The 17,665-nt window shown below is 44.0% G+C and overlaps 1 protein-coding gene across 3 annotated transcripts in view; it reads right to left on the bottom strand.

Moving 5' to 3' along the window:
* The window catches only part of MORC2 (MORC family CW-type zinc finger 2), a 56,102-nt gene that overhangs the window by 34,852 nt on the left and 3,585 nt on the right, over nucleotides 1-17,665 (bottom strand). The window contains exons 2-5 of one of the 3 annotated variants that reach the window (XM_076352558.1): nucleotides 15,192-15,245; nucleotides 13,625-13,659; nucleotides 12,537-12,605; nucleotides 426-516 (exon numbers count right to left, since the gene is read on the bottom strand). In XM_076352558.1, coding sequence (XP_076208673.1) covers nucleotides 426-516; nucleotides 12,537-12,605; nucleotides 13,625-13,659; nucleotides 15,192-15,245 — 249 coding nt within the window. Of the gene's footprint in view, nucleotides 1-421; nucleotides 517-12,536; nucleotides 12,606-13,624; nucleotides 13,660-15,191; nucleotides 15,246-17,665 lie in introns of those variants that run through there. The other 2 variants (XM_076352560.1, XM_076352559.1) reach the window with 2 other exon arrangements.

Here is a 17,665-nt window from a genome sequence, read left to right as displayed (position 1 = left end):
TGCATTTGTTTGATTTAAGAAAAAAAGAAAAGGTTTACGTCCATCTGACTTGCACCAGACAACTTTCCTAGTGAGAGGCTGCAGCACTATTTTGCTCCAATTTTACTATGTCTGCCACAGGTATATTAAGGTTTTGTTTCCTGTGCTTTCATTTTTTTTCCCCAGCTCTGATCTGTATCCTCTGCATCATGCAAACATAATGGCAAAACACTATCATCAGCTTTGGACAGACTTCTCTGCCACTGAAGAACTAGAGCAGATGTTCATAGAGCTCCTGTCTACCAAACCATGGTATCTTCATTTAGATTTAATCTGCTTTTTTTTCCCTGGAAAAAAAAAAGATATACACCTCCAAACAAAAAATACATTTACTATCTCAACTCTAACCTCCATAATCTCAGGAGGCTGGCTTTTGTTATACCTACGATTTCAAGCCGTTCCCATACTGCCCAATTTGAGTTGACTCAGGTGATCGCTTGGCTGATTTACCAAATTGAATAACACTGGCAGCTTCATCTGGAACAAGAGACAGGGAACAAAAAAAGTTTATTTTAATATTGTGCTGGTTTTGGCTGGGATAGAGTTAATTTCCTTCATAGCAGCTAGCATGGGGCTGTGTTTTGGATTTGTGCTGGAAACAGTGTTGATAACACAGGGATGTATTAGCTATTGCTGAGCAGTGCTGACACAGAGTCAAGGCCTTTTCTGCTCCTCACCCCACCCCACCAGCGAGCAGGCTGGGGGTGCACAAGAAGTTGGGAGGGGACACAGCTGGGGCAGCTGACCCCAACTGACCCAAGGGATAGTCCACACCACAGGACGTCATGCTCAGCAATAAAACTGGGGGAAAAAGGAGGAAGGGGGGGACGTTCAGAGTGATGGCGTTTGTCTTCCCAAGTCACTGTTACGCGTGATGGAGCCCTGCTTTCCTGCAGATGGCTGAACAAGCCACTGCTTCCCTGCCGATGGGAAGGAGTGAATGAATTCCTTGTTCTGCTTTGCTTGTGCGCACGGCTTTTGCTTTACCTGTTAAACTGTCTTTATCTCAACCCACGAGTTTTCTCACTTTTACCCTTCCGATTCTCTCCCCCATCCCACCGAGGGGGAGTGAGCGAGCGGCCGCGTGGGGCTTAGTGGCCGGCTGGGGTTAAACCACAACAATCCTTTTTGGCACCCAACATGGGGCTCAAAGGGTTCGAGATAACGACAGGTTTGATTGGAATGTGCTAGATCAAACTTATAGCTGTTATTGCTGTTTAGCTATTAATTGGCAGGCGCCTGTGCTTGCCATGGGGCTCGCTTGCCTCACTGTATATTAGAGTCTAGTGCTCGTTGGTGGCTGCTTTTTGCTTTCGCTGCTTGCTGTAGTGCTGATCATCTTACTCTGCTGTGCCTGGGAACATTTTGATAACAGCAATGGCCATGCACCTGGGCTGGCAGATGGCCGGGGCATCGCTGCTGTTTCTGTGCTGCTGTACTGGACAGGCTGGAACTCCAGTGTGAACTCGAGTCGAAGGGACTGTGACCTGTGGATGAGTCCATGCAGGAGCGGGACACCCAGAAATGTCTGTGGCCGTCGATAAGCCAATGCCAGAGCAGGTACATCTCGAAGCGCCTGTGGCTGTGGTTATGTCTGTGCCGCAGCAGGTACACCTCTGAAGGGATTGTGGCCCAAGGATAAGTCCATGCTGGAGAAGGTGCACCTCAAAGCATCTGTGGCTAAGTCTATGCCGCAGCAGGTATACCCCTGGAGAGACTGTGGCTCATAGCTAAAGCTCCACTTGGAGCAGGTACACCCCTAAGGGACTGCAGTCTGTGGATAAGTCCAAGCTGGAGCAGGGGCAAGGGGAGGAGTTCATTGCGATGTTAAACCCGATGGTCTGGTCTGGAGGGACCAGGAGTGGAGATTGTAATGGAAATACCTTTAAATTGTTGTAACCTGGGATTTGAGTTGCATGTTATGGGAATTACTATAGCAGGAACCCCTTGCTGCTAGCCAGGCAAGGAGAAAGGGGAGGAGTTCATTGCAATGTTAAACCCTCTAACCTGGCCCAAAGGGACCGGGGGGGAGACTGTAATGGAAATACCTTTAAATTGTTGTAACCCATGATTTGAGTTGCGTGTTATAGGAACTACCAAAAGAAACCACCTGAAACAATGGAGGACAAGCCTTACAAGAAGCAGTGCAAATGCAGCAGTGACCCGAACTGAGCTGTCTTTGGTGCCCAATAATTCCACACAACACACGACCTCTCCCTGTCCTGAGTGACCATCATAACAGATGGAGCCCAAAGTCATGGACATTTTGTGGACATTTTAAGACATTTTATACAGGTGGTCCATAGACTAAGGGAATGGTATCTGTGAAGAATGGGAAGGGTGGTGGTGGTTAACGAGGATGTATTGGATAGTGTGAGATCTGAGCATGACATAAATGGTATGGAATAAGGGGTGGAGAATGTGCTGGTTTTGGCTGGGATAGAGTTAATTTCCTTCATAGCAGCTAGCATGGGGCTATGTTTTGGATTTGTGCTGGAAACAGTGTTGATAACACAGGGATGTTTTCGTTACTGCTGAACAGTGCTTACACAGTGTCAAGGCCTTCTCTGCCTCTCACCCCACCCCACCAGCAAGCAGGCTGGGGGTGCACAAGAAGTTGGGAGGGGACACAGCCAGGACAGCTGACCCCAACTGACCCAAGGGATATTCCACACCACAGGACGTCATGCTCAGCAATAAAACTGGGGGAAGAAGGAGGAAGGGGGGCACTTTCGGAGTGATGGCATTTGCCTTCCCAAGTCACTGTTAGGCATGATGGAGCCCTGCTTTCCTGGAGATGGCTGAACACCTGCCTGCCCATGGGAATCATAGAATCATTAAGGTTGGAAAAGACCTCTAAGATCATCGAGTCCAACCATCAACCCAACACCACCATGCCCACTAAACCATGTCCCTAAGCACCTCATCTACACGTCTTTTAAATACCTCCAGGGATGGTGACTCAACCACTTCCCTGGGCAGCCTGTTCCAATGTTTAACCACTCTTTCAGTGAAGAAATTTTTCCTCATGTCCAGTCTAAACCTTCCCGGCACAACTTGAGGCCGTTTCCTCTCGTCCTATCGCTTGTTACTTGGGAGAAGAGACCGACCCCCACCTCGCTACAACCTCCTTTCAGGGAGTTGTAGAGAGCGATGAGGTCTCCCCTCAGCCTCCTCTTCTCCAGACTAAACAACCCCAGTTCCCTCAGCCGCTCCTCATAAGACTTGTTCTCCAGACCCTTCACCAGCTTCGTTGTGAAGGTGAATGAATTCACTGTGAAGCAGTGAATGAATTCCTTGTTCTGCTTTGCTTGCATGCACAGCTTTTTCTTTACCTATTAAACTCTCTTTATCTCAACCCATGAGTTTTCTCACTTTTACTCTTCCGATTCTCTCCCCCATCCCACCGGGGGGTGAGTAAAGTGAGCGGCTGTGTAGGGCTTAGTTGTCAGCTGGAGTTAAACCATGACAAATATACAGACACACACACATATCTTTTAGATAAACTTATTCACCACTGTAAGTAGCACAGAAAGACTATAGCATGGAAAAAGCCAGAAGCCCAAGCCAAAGTCTCATCCTGAAGCTCTACCATACAGCCCTGTAAGATACACATTGCTCAATGGCATTTACATTATCAAAAGCTTTGTACAGATGCCATTATGCTGACAAAAAGAATTTTAAGTTTCCGACTAGCCCAATGCCCCGTCCAAACTGCATGAAGACGTTTCTTTTTACAAAAAAATGTCCACAAGATGATCTGTTCTGTCCACCACAATTATCAACATGCTCATAAACCAAAACATACCCCGGGACACTGCAGCTCTGCTGTACTGCTGACACCACAGCCTCAAAACCACTGGCACTAGAGCATAAGTCAGTACTATAAAAAAAGTCTTGAATTCAGGATAAACATTACTTTTTCCTCATGGCATTGAACTGAACGCTATGATTAATTAATGCACTAGTAAGACAAAAGCTAATTTTTGCAGCAGATTGCTGGACTACTGACAGCAGGACAGCTGTGGGTGAAAAGGCAGTACTAGCAAGTACCGCAGCAATTAACAGAGTATTTTATTAGCACAGGACAAAATGAAAGGACGTGATGGCTTTACAGCTGAGAGGGTCTGTCATTTTCAGTTCAAGCCTTTCTATTGTTCAAGGGATAAAGCCTTTTAACATCATCCATAGGACAGAACAATTCCTCTCCCTTCCCCCAAGAGATAGCAATCATTTCACCATTGAGTTTACCAGGAGAAATGAAATGCAATTCCAGAGACAAGGAACATGAAGTACCTTAACAGGAAGGCTAACAACAATTACAGCCCTCAAATGCATACACAAGCTGTGAGGGAACACGGGACATCGCTCACCCCACCAGCCAGCTACGTGGAAGCTGAGCCCATGGACAAGCTGGATTTAAACATACAGGAGACTTACCCAGGTCCACCAGTACTGACAGTGAGTTTTTACAGTAAGATGTTTAGTACCGACACTATTGGTCTAACACGAAATCACTGAGCTGGGTGTCAGAATGCCATATTCCATTGAAATGACATTCAGATTTAAAGCTACAAATGACAAGGCAAAAATACAGAACAACTGTGCAAGCACCTCACTGCCTCAATTCAGTATGTTCATAATGGAGGTCCACAACTATTTCAAAACCAACTTTTGACTGGATGAGAGTACCTCTTCCTTTCCTTCAGCCTACTACAGTATTTTCTAGCCAAACAAAGAAAATGTTAGATTTCGTATTTGAGATCTGGGTAAGGATATTGATGATGATATTATTATTATTATTATTACTATTACTGTGTTAGTTTTAAAGCCTGGTCAGACAAGAGGATAGGGGATATTCTAAGAAGAGAAGGCTACTGGAACCCTTTTGCTATACAAAAAGTTGCATCAACAACTATTTTAAGAAAACTTTGAGAAGCCTAAAAAGGGTAAAGAGTAATTGTCCAAAGCATTTCCTCTCTCAGAAAAGGTGACCATATGGTTTATCACTCAAGGCTGGATGTCTAAAACCACCCTATAAAGATTCTTCTTTCTGGGCAGAGGGACAAATATGATGCTGAGCAGAGGGGACTACTCAGGAGCAAGGGAGCATCTCTCTCTGCTTCAGGCTTGCTGCCTTTGGGAGAGATTTAATCTTTACCTCCTCCCAAGAATCAAGGTACAAATGATTTTTTTTCCAGCTTTTTTGAGTTAAGGCTCTGGAGGGAGTTTCACTTAAGGCTATTTTAGTCACACTGTTTTCATTTTGTCATGTCTCAGAGTTATTGGATTTAAAAAAAAAACAAACAAACTCCCTGGCAACAAAAAGGGGAGCAGTGTGATCTATGCCAAACAGACGAGAGAAAGAATGATCTGAAGGAATTCGCTCAGGATGGCACATTGATCTTCAGAGACCAAGAAAAGGAATCAAGGGCAGAGATAAAAAGTTTCCTAATAAGAAACATCAGATGTCTGGGATGAAGAACTGGGGGATGGAGCTGCTTAGTTCCTGACTGTTGGTCCTCCAGGACAACAACAGAGCATCCTCCTGAACAACAGACAGGCCGTTACAGCACATGCACTGGCTGACACACAACACACCACCGGCATCCCTGCAGGCAGCTGCCTGCTCCCCCGCTACGGGTCACAAGGCAGCCACTGAAGTCAGACCTGGCTTCACCCTTTGAGGAGAGTCCTCTCATATTTCCAAGTTCTCCAGTTGAGAACACACTAAAGCAGGTCCCGATCTGAGCACAGAAAATTATCCTTCCTGTCTTCTCCATAAATTCATCTGCTATATTCGTATTAGGTAGAGTACTTGCAGTGGACTCGACAGCATCCTCAGAAAATATCCCAGAGCCAAAGTATCTAATTTACTACCTGGGGGAAGTCAGCCTAAACCAAGGTTACTTCCCTGGGACAGGGGAACAGAGGAGAAACTCTGAGGTCTTTCATCACCGTGACAAACACAAGACACCCAGCCACCTGAAGGAAAGGGCTGAATACAGCTAGTGATTATCGAATCAGTTAATCGAAATGATTAACAAATCAGTTTGATATACATTCCTACGATTTATTTCAAAAATTTGTTAACTTGAGAGGAAACATCAATGTGCTACAAGGTTAAACAGACATTTTCCCCTGAGAAATATGTAGACTACTCCCCTGAGAGTGGTCCCCCGAGTGTCACTGCCTACACACAAAAGCATGTACACACACTTCAAAATAAGTGCTAGAATCCCAGTTACATTTAAACATCATTCCTCACCGTTGTGAGCCTTGGATAAACAGTGTTTTAAAAATACAAGATCTAATAAAGTAACCAAGACATTAGTACTTAATTAACTGCACCCAGTAAAACAAAAGCTCTTTTGAGCTTCCAAACTTCAAAAATACAGTTTAAAGGAGCAAGAACTGATATATTTACTTCAAACCCTGGGAAAGCAATGGAATGAGTCCTCTTAAAAAGTATTACAAGCCAAATAACGCAGGTGATTGGGATAAGCCAGCACAGATTTACCAAAGGCAAGTCACGCCTGACTGATCTGGTCACCTTCTACAACAAGGCAGCACTTGCACAGAATCATAGAATCACAGAATAGTTTGGGTTGGAAGGGACCTTTAAAGGTCATCTAGTCCAACCCCCCTGCCATGGGCAGGGACATCTTCAACTAGATCAGGTTGCTCAGAGCCCCGTCCAACCTGACCTGGAATGTTTCCAGGCATGGGGCATCCACCACCTCTCTGGGCAGCCTGGGCCAGTGTTTCACCACCCTCAGCGTAAAAAACATCTTCCTTAATACCTAGTCTATATCTACCCCCCTTTAGTTTAAAGCCATTCCCCCTTGTCCTGTCGCAACAGGCCCTGCTAAAAAGTCTGCCGCCGTCTTTCTTATAAGCCCCCTGTTAGGTACTGATAGGCCTCAAGAAGGTCTCCCCGGAGCCTTCTCTTCTCCAGGCTGAACAACCCCAACTCTCTCAGCCTTTCTTCATAGCAGAGGTGTTCCATCCCCCTGATCATTTTCATGGTCCTCTTCTGGACCCGCTCCAACAGGTCCGTGTCTTTCTTATGCTGAGGGCTCCAGAGCTGGACGCAGGGCTGCAGGTGGGGTCTCACCAGAGCAGAGTAGAGGGGCAGAATCCCCTCCCTCGACCTGCTGGCCACGCTGCTTTGGATGCAGCCCAGGATACGATTGGCCTTCTGGGCTGTGAGCGCACATTGCCGGCTCATGTCCAGCTTTTCATCCACCAGTACACCCAAGCCCTTCTCGGCAGGGCTGCTCTCAACCCCTTCATCCCCCAGCCTGTATTGATACCGGGGGTTGCCCCAACTCAGGTGCAGGACCTTGCACTTGGCCTTGTTGAACCTCATGAGGTTCACACGGGCCCACATCTTGAGCTTGTCCAGGTCCCTCTCAATGGCATCCCGTCCCTCTGGCATGTTGACCGCACCACTCAGCTTGGTGTCATCTGCAAACTTGCTGAAGGTGCACTCGATCCCACTGTCTATGTGGGATGTGTCTACATAGATGAAATTTCTGTCCACATGGGGAGAGCAGTGGATGTTGTTCAGCTGGGCTTCAACAAAGTGTTGGACACTGTTTCCCACAGCCTTCTCCTGGACAAATTGGCAAGACACAGACTGAATGCGTGGTATGCAAGATGGGTAGGGAACTGGCTTGCAGGTCACGCTCAGAGGGTGATCATAGAATCATAGAATAGTTTGGGTTGGAAGGGACCTCTAAAGGTCATCTAGTCCAACCCCCCCTGCCGTGGGCAGGGACATCTTCAACTAGATCAGGTTGCTCAGAGCCCCGTCCAACCTGACCTTGAATGTTTCCAGGGATGGGGCATCCACCACCACCTCACCAACCATCATCAATGGTTTTTACTCCGGCTGGCAGCCTGTCACAAGTGGGGTCCCCCAGGGATCGATGCTGTGCCCCACGCTGTTCAACATCTTCATAAGGGATCTGGATGATGGGATCGAAAGCACCCTCACCAGGTTTGCTGATGGTGGTGAGCTGGACACATCAGAAGGGACTGCCACCTTAGCGAGAGACCTGGAAAGGTTGGAAGAGTGGGCAAGCAAGAACTGTAAGAAGTTCAAGGGAAGGGCAAGGTCCTGCACCTGAGATGAAATAACCAAAGAGCCTAATACAGGCTGGGATCTTTGTGGCTGGGGAGCAGCCTTGCTGAAAGGGACCTGGGGGTCCTGGTGGACAACAAGCTGAACATGAGTCAGCAGTGCGCTGCTGCAGCAACGAAGGCAAATGGGATCCTGGCCTGCATCCACAGGGGTGTTACTACAGAGAGAGAGATGTGACCATCCCATTCTACTCAGTGCTTGTCAGGCCGCACCTGGAGTACTGTGTCCAGTTCTGGTCTCCTCAATTCAAGAAAGACGCAGACAGACCGGACAGCGTCCAAAGGAGAAGATGATCAAAGGGCTGGAGAACCTGCCCTGTGAGAAAAGACTGAAGGAGCTAGGTCTCTTCTTCCTGGAGAAAAGAGGGCTCAGGGAATCTCATCACAGTATTCCAGTACTTAAAGGGCAGCTACAAAGAAGATGAAGGCTCTCTTTTCACAAGAAGCCATGGAAAAGACAAGGGGCAAACGGGTACAAGTTGCACTGGGAGAGATTTCATCTCAATAAAAAAAAACATTTTTTAGAGTGAAAACAATCAATCACTGGAACAACCTCCCCAGGGATGTGGTGGAGTCCCCATCGCTGGAGGTTTTCAAGACACGACAAGACAGGGCGCTAAATCATCTCATCTAGGCTCCCTTTCCCACGAAAGGTTGGAACAGACGATCTTTGAGGTCCCTTCAAACCTGGACTGTTCTATGATTCTAAAATGCAAGTTAAAGACTTATTTCCTTCAATCCTTTAAGAATACAATTACAGATCACTTCCTAAATTAGTTGTCATACTTTTTCAACCCACAAGTTGATTCATTGAATCGTTCAACCTACATTTTGATTAATTAAATTCATGCAGCACCTTCAGAGCCCAAGCAGTAGGTAAAATTCTCAAGCCTAAGTATCCTCAGTAGTGATGCCACTGACAATATAGGAAATCTAAGATGTGCTGCGTGAGACCTGTTGTTTGGTTTTCTAACTGACTCCTATTTAGTTCCTTATGAAAAAGCCAAACTTTTGGACCGGTACTATTATCCTAATATCTCCCTGTGGGACACGATGCTTTTTTAGAAAATATCTGTACTGTGGCATCACTGAATCCTCAGATCTTTTGACAACTTAAGACTCTACAGCATAAGATGTTTGCAGCTTGAGTACAAATGTATTTTGATCTTCAGACCACACAATCCAGTATGATCATTAAGAGAGCCAATGCAGCAAGTTCTGAATGCAACTGTAGTAGGAGTCATTTGACAAACATACCTAGTTTTTTGAAATGCTAATCACTTATACCTTCCACTAGAGGAGCTGCTATTTGGCTTGACAATCAGGAGCTATCAGACAGAGCATTGAAATTTGGCCTACTGCCTCGCTATATCCTTCTCCGTTTTCACAGCTTGCCAGACAAATCTAGAACTGTCCAACAGAGAACAAGACCGATGAGACTGAACAGGAACAGGAGAGAGTAACACAGAGAACGTGTTAATGGAACGGTTCACTTGAGCCGTTCAGCTCTTCCCTCTGTGTGAAAGCGCCCAGAGATACCTGGGTTCATTTACTCATCCTCCCAGATGATGCCTCATCCAGCCTTCTAAGCTGTCCTTTCAGTGTACTCAGGAAGATCACATGCTAGCGTGGGCTCCAACAGCACTACGGCAAGTCATGTAGTTATTCTTTTTAACACGTCAGCTTTATGTACAATAAAAATAATCCTTAATTAAAATTATCATGCAGAAAAATAAAACACTCTCAAGCTCTATGATTTCTGTTGAAGGAAGGTCTGTATGGATGTTGATGTTATTTTCAAAATAAGAAGGGAGAAAAGTCCAATAAAGGGTTTTCTTCTGACATCTCCTAAAATCAGCTTTCAGATAAGAGGTCTTCAAGATGTCTTTAAAACTGGTAGATCCTGCATTATGAGAAATTAAAACTCAGACCCCTGTAGCCAGGGACAGAAACAGAGAGAGGCCCATGTAGGGAGTCAGAATAACAGACTCTCCCCAGCTACTTTTGTCCATGTTGACAGGCAAACAGTGCAGCAAATGGATTTTCTACCTGGCTGCCCTTGGTCAAGTGACTTTCAAATGCGTATCAAGCTTACTATGACCATCCAGCGCTGAAGCCATGAAGATGTGATTGCTAGAGCTAGACTCTGCATCAGAATAATGTCTTAGACTACTGAAAATTAAGAAGGGCTTTTTTGAAAGCGCTAAACAAAGTTGCTGTTGTGGTTTAACCCGGCAGGCAGCTAAACACCATGCAGCCGTTTGCTCACTCCAACCCCCAGTGGGATGGGGGAGAGAATCAGGAAAAAAGGAGTAAAATTTGTGGGTTGAGATAAAGACAGTTTAATAGGACAGAAAAGGAAGGGAAAATAATAATAATAATAATAATAATAATAATAATAATAATAATAATAATAATAATAATAATAATAATAATAAAAGAATATACAAAATAAGTGATGCACAATGCAACTGCTCATCACCCACTGACCGATGCCCAGCCAGTCCCCGAGCAGCGGTCACCCCCCCACCCCAGCCAACTCCCCCCAGTTTATATACTGGGCATGACGTCATATGGCATGAAATATTCCTTTGGCCAGTTTGGGTCAGCTGTCCTGGCTGTGCCCCCTCCCAGCTTCTCACTGGCAGGGCATGAGAAGCTGAAAAGTCCTTGACTAATGTAAGCACTGCTTCGCAACAGCTAAAACATCAGTGTGTTATCAACATTGTTCCTAAAACCAAAACACAGCACTGTACCAGCTACTAGGAAGAAAATTAACTCTATCCCAGCCAAAACCAGGACAGTTGCATACCAGTTTTACATTCTGAAAAGCAATGTCCTGGAAAAGGGCGAAGATAACCTCATAGCCTATTTAAAGTTAAAAAAAAAAAAAAAATTCATACACAGAATGAACCACACTTTGATGCAAGCATCAAGACAGTCAAAGGACATAAATTATATGGTATTTGCTGTATATGATGTATAGTGCTGTGAAACATCACTACAACCCACAGTATCTGCCAATCTCCTTTACAGAGTATCTCAGACTACCAAAGTCAGGATAAAATCCTTCAAGATTTAGCAGAAAGATCAGTCAAAGGAAGCAACTCAATACTTAGCCAATACTTAAATCCCACTTTGTCACAAAATCGGCAGTATGGGAGCAACAACAGTGTAAAAACTGCTACTAGACTCTGAGGCGCTAGAACAGACATTTGTCACCTTCTACTCTCAATCCAGAGACAAACATGTAGTTTTCAAGACATGCAGAAAAGGTTGTATTTCTTCTCCCTGATCCAAAGGCTTGTGAGAAGGCCACAGCTAAGTCTCTGAGCTTGTTTTATGGATGGGGCTTAATTGCTTCCTTCAATTCCATTGGTGACAGAAAAGTACTCTCAGAAGACCTGTTTAGCATCCTTAATTGTATTCCAGAGAATACACAGAAGGTATCTAGAGTTCAAACTGAACTCCTTCATGCAGGTCACAAATCTGCGTATCAAAGATGCTAATGTATTTTTATAAGCATTAATAAACAGAACTAAATGCTTCATATCACAAGAGGATCTTAAAATACCAAGGGATCAGAACAAAAATGTTAGTTAATGCTTATTTACCCATCTCCCCCGCCTTCTCCAAAACCTTCCAATTTAGCCCAGCTTTTCTGCCCAGTAGAGAGCTCCTCACAGGAGGATTTACTCGTCTTCAAGACACAAAGAAGGTGGTATGGGCTGACAGTGCTCTTCACTGATGCTGAAGCAAAGCAAGAAGGCTTTTCTGCTACTAGATACAACACGGATTTACATCAATTCTTACAACAAGGCAGAAGTACATTTGTTACATTCTTCTCATACTCCTAAGATTTTATATTGTCAAGTATTGATGCCAATCACAACGCCAATGATGAAACAATGGCAAAATGCTTTCTAAGCTAAGCTTTCAATTTCTGCCATGGCACACTTTCTTATTAGAGCTGAGATACACTAACCGCTTGGCAGCCTCTAATAGGGAAAAGGCTTATGCCCATCAAAGCTTGTGCTTGTTCCCTTTTCTGGCTACGCCATTCTCCCTCCAGCCCCAAGGCCAACTTTGGTGCGCTGGAAAACCACAGGCCAGGCTGACTCAATTCTATAATGCAGCAAAACAATTTTCTTTTGGCCAGATTAGTTTTCTGCAACTGAAGAGGTGAAGAGTTTGATATACGATACGGTGCAAAAGAGCCAGTGCAGAGGCAGGAACATGTATCCAGGCATGGAACATGCCCCTTTCAACAGAACCAAGCTGTTAATTCAGCTTAAGCCGTAACATGAAACCTCAGATTGAAAATGCAAGTGTAACTTCCTATCACTTACTTGAATCCATTCCTGTTCCATCATCCAAAAAACACAGCATGAATCCACCTCGTAGGTCTTCCCGTCGCTCTACAAGAGAAGACTTATTCACTACTCCCACAAGCAAAAGTTTAAAGTCCCACAAAACGGAATCAGTGTTCACAACCGAAGTAACACAACAAACAGGACTTTCACAACCCCAGTATGGCTAAGCTGTAAGAAAGAGCACCAGATTTTTGTTACAGAATGACTAAGAACTTCTCCTGCACTTTAAACTGTATGTAAATACAGAGTATAGAATATAGTAAATACAGAGTATAGCTACAAGAGTATATTGTAAAAGCAGGTTTCTTAAGCATCCAGTATAAACAGGTACTCACTTTTCCTGACCTCAGCTGAAGGCTGACCTAAGTGCTTGCCCGAGTTATTTGTAAAGGTACTACTTTTTGAAAGACAACAGGCACTGGGGCACAGGACAAACAGTAGAATCACAGAATTGTTTAGGTTGGAAAAGACCTTTAAGATCATCAAGTCCAACCGTGGACCCAGCACTAGCAAGTCCACCACTAAACCATGTCCCTAAGCGCCACATCTACAGGTCTTTTAAATACCCCCAAGGGATGGTGACTCAACCACTTCCCTGGGCAGTCTGTTCCAATGCTTGACAACCCTTTCAGTGAAGAAAGTTTTCCTCACGTCCAATCTAAACCTCCCCTGGCGTGACTTGAGGCCATTTCCTCTCGTCCTATCGCTTGTTCCTTGGGAGAAGAGACCGACCCCACCTCGCTACAACCTCCTTGCAGGTGGTTGTAGAGAGCGATGAGGTCTCCCCTCAGCCTCCTTTTCTCCAGGCTAAACAACCCCAGTTCCCTCAGCCGCTCCTCATCAGACTTGTTCTCCAGACCCCTCACCAGCTTCATTGCTCTTCTTTGGACACGCGCCAGCACCTCAATGTCTTTCCTGTAGTGAGGGGCCCAAAACTGAACACAGTATTGGGCACAAACACCCTCACCCTTATTCTACCAGGTACAACACACATTTGCAGCCTAAATCCAAGATAAGTACTGACTTAACTGCTGACATGCAAGGAAGCAGCAGGAGTGACTTACCAGTATAAATGTCTATTCTCGTGGCATCTGCATCTCTACAAAGCAATAAAAACACAATTAGTATTCAAATGGCAAATAGAAATGAAGCTAAAATCCAGGCACATGCAATAATTTCCAAAATGAACTGGCTGCAGAGATCAAAGTCCACAAAGGCCCCACCGTCAGCACTAACAGACCAATTAAAAGACACATTGTTCTACTTTTCGTCTACTTGAACCCAAACTCCAGCACAAGACATTGCTGCCACACAACTAAACCTAGTTACAGTGACTATCACTGGCTTTTTAACAAAAGTCATATCGGGGGTGGGGGCAATCAAATAAGCACACACTTCTGAGCTCCCTCCTGTATGAAACAAACAATACCTACATTTTTTCTGTCAAGCTGCCTATGAGAAGTTTAGTAACTCCACATAAAATTCCATCCAAATACATTCAAGGTTGTCATAAGAAACTGTCATTACAAGATCATTTAGGAAAAGCCCTTCATACACTGTGCACCCTCCTCTGTATTTGAAAAAGCAGCATATAAAGCACTACTGCCCTCTCCTCAAAACCAGTTTTTAATTTTTTTTCACGTAGACCATCACATACCCTTGGTTTGCTGATCAGAAGAGTGCAGTTGTTGTGCTGTAATAAAACCCCACTTCCCAAATGCCAAAGTCACTTTTTCTCATCTTTGTATCTCCAGCCAAGTACAGCTACCTCCTTCCCAGAAGGCCAACCTCTCTTTTGCCAGAGAAGGAACCAAGAGGTTGAAGAGAAAACCACCCATTAATCTCAAAGACACTACCTTTAACTAAGTTGTAGCAGAAGTGAAAACGGCAACAGTGCGCGCACACACACGGCTGATTCCCTACACAGAATTTTTCCTACACAGAAATCTTCCAGTTTCAGCTCCTTACATTACGAATTGCATAGTGTGACAATTCACGCTTGATAGAAAGCGACCTCAAAATATTTCCATAATGCCACATCAGAATATTTTGTGAAGCTCAAGAGATAAGTATTCAAGGCTTGGGACACAGCTATAGCCTGGATTCCTGAATGCAAACATGAGAAATGTGGCCTAAAACTTGCGATTTCCAAATACCAAGTCTCCTCTCAAGTGTCACAATTGCTCTAAGTGTTCTTGCTCTGTTTTTCAGCATCCCGCTTCTGATTTCATTTTCATCCTATCACCACGCTTGATACTAAGAGTCAAGGATTATCTAAGTATCTTAAGAGAGTCCCAGCTCCAGTAATTATTATTTTCTTTAAACAAAAAGGCAGACTTATTTTTTCCTTAAATCAATCTTGTGTCTTCTAACAATTTCTCTTCCAATCTGAGTTGTTCTACAATTCACTCAAACTTACCTTTTCAGGAATAACACTTTTTTTTTAGGGGGTAGATGTGGCGGTATAAGAGGACCAAGGGAAATTCTCATACTAAACTGCAGCAGTGTCTTCTATTTTGTATTTTTCATGAAGTCTACTAGAAGTGAAAATTGCTCAAGATCAACAAATAGACGGGCTAATTAAATCTTAACTGAATTTACCTTGGGAATTAGGCAGTCTCAGGCACATACCTGGCATTATCTACAAGTTCAGCAAGGGCACCGAACAAGAACTCATGGGTAGTTCTGCAACAAAACACAGAATCAGCAGGGTTACACTGACACTTAAAAAGAGAGACCTTTAAATAAACAAGAATCTCAACCACATTTTAAACAAATCCAATTGTATGTCTACACTACTAACATCTGCTGCCGACAGCAGACTAGAAATGAGCGTTTTGCTGTCTACCAGAGGCAGACACGCAGCAGACAGGCTGCCCCATGGAGAGTCTGATTCAACAAACTGCTGCTCACTATGGTCTAAAAAACATTGCATGGTAAACAGACACAACAGAGAAAATTATTGACCTAATGAACCAGCCTATAAACCAGTCAACAATTCATATAAATCCTTAATTATTCACCACATTGACAGGTCTCTTCAGGGCAACTAAACACAGCCTATATGTAAAACATGGATAGATGAGGATTATGCATAAGGTCCGTCTCCCCCATGCACATATTTACTTTGCAAAAGTTATTTCTGACAGGAAGAAGCTTCCAGATCCTGGGAGAGTTCCAGTATCTGCAACTGCTCCTAATCCAGAGAAAGACAGTCTTCTGCCACCATTGTACCACATCACTTTCCAAACTCAACGCTAAAATCATCTAGCCAGGTGCCACTTCAGCACAATCTCAAAAGCCATGTTTAGTTTCCAGCCTCTTAACTGCCACCTTTTATAAGCAGCACCCGTTTCAAAGCCATTAGTTACGCGCCTCAACCCTGAAAGAAGATACATGGTGAGAAAACCTTAAAGAGCTAATAAAATCATTACAATACGTTGTCTGCCAGCATTAATGTAATATCTCCACTGAACACCCAACTTGGTGACCTATCTTCAAAATCTAACAATTATTTCAAATGCCGATGAGCCACATCGACCCCAATATTAACAGCAGCTACAAGACCTGGAGAAACAGTTGCTGGAATTTGTTGCTCCTCTAGGATGCTCGATGAAGAGACTGAGTCCTCAGAAACTGTTTTTATCAACACATTTCAGTTTGCATGAAACCTCTTCACATACAACCTGCTTTCACTACTACACAAAAAGGCCAAGAGGTGACCAAACAGAAAGCGATACTTACTTGTATTTTCAACTTTTGAAGAAAGATACATAGGTACTTCCCACACATAAAATATATAGCTGTCTATAACGCTAATAATCACGAAACAAACTTTCATATCCATCTTCAATGTCATGACACCTAACCCATCAACGCAGCTCAGAGGTAAAACACGTCAGCTTTCAAAGTTATTACTAGAACCACAAGAATGGAGATTTCCATCTCTGCAAGCTCCCACTTGCCCACGCAGAGACAAGAGACAGAAGGGAACAGTGTTCTGAAGACTACCTTTGCAATCAGAAAGCTTCCACAGAAGCTCAAACCTGGTATTCTTTCCTTTGAGCGGGATTTCCTGTGCACAGATTTCAAGTGGTCCCTCAAGTTTACAAGCACCTATTCAGCTCCACAAATCAACATCCCAGAAGCTTATTTAGGAAGTAATCCATGTCAGGAAAAACCCATAAGCAAATGGATGCTTTAGCACTAGTAACTATGCTTCATTAGCAGCTTTCACTCTACAATTTAAAGAATACTTCAAACTAAGGAAAAGATGCAAATAAGATACAAATAGGGATTTCCAAAGAAAGATACTGGAACAAAACAGCTGAAAACATAGCTGTAGATGATAAGAAGAGAGGCAAGAGAAAACATGAGTTCCCACATAGCCTGACACCATACTGAACTTGAACATCTACCAAAACTGGAACCTCTTGTGCTGACACAGGCAAAGTGAAGCCTTGCTAGAAGCAAGTGAAATCCACTCCAGCTATTTATCACTAACAAAAATTTATATACACTATAAATATCTTCTATTCAGTATATTAATCTCAACACTTACACTTATCTTGTCAATATCTAATTAAAGTCACATGAACTGCTTTGGCCTGATTCAATCAACTCAGCTTTAACAAAAACCATGGTCTTGCCTTACGGTCAAAAGCGCCTGAAATACTTAACATCCACCATTACCAACTGGTGACAATTTTCCCCCATCTCCCAGAAAATGCTTGGCATTATTTTACTTGCAACGTAAGTTTAAAAAACATGAGGCAAGCTGTTGGCAATACGGAGTCTATCAGAGCTTGCACATAACCTGGAAACACTTAAGCGGGAGCTAGATGGGCATCGTCAGAGGCAATAGTAACCTCCATCAGTCAGAGCACTTGAAACACAACTATTACTGGTCATACAACTGATGAAATGACACATGGAAGGGGGGGAAGTGTTATCAAAATCTGTAGTCTTGACAACAACTCATCTTGGCAGAAGCAGACTGGCTTGGACCTTCCTACAACTTCCAACTTTCGTTCGAGACAGCTCCATGCAGGAGTGCAGGCTTGACAAGGAACAGAACAGGGAAGCTCAATGCTGCCAATTTATTG

Source organism: Aptenodytes patagonicus, chromosome 15 (assembly GCF_965638725.1).
Source record: "Aptenodytes patagonicus chromosome 15, bAptPat1.pri.cur, whole genome shotgun sequence".
Taxonomy (NCBI): Eukaryota; Metazoa; Chordata; class Aves; order Sphenisciformes; family Spheniscidae; genus Aptenodytes; species Aptenodytes patagonicus.
This window is presented reverse-complemented; position numbering and strand designations above follow the sequence as displayed.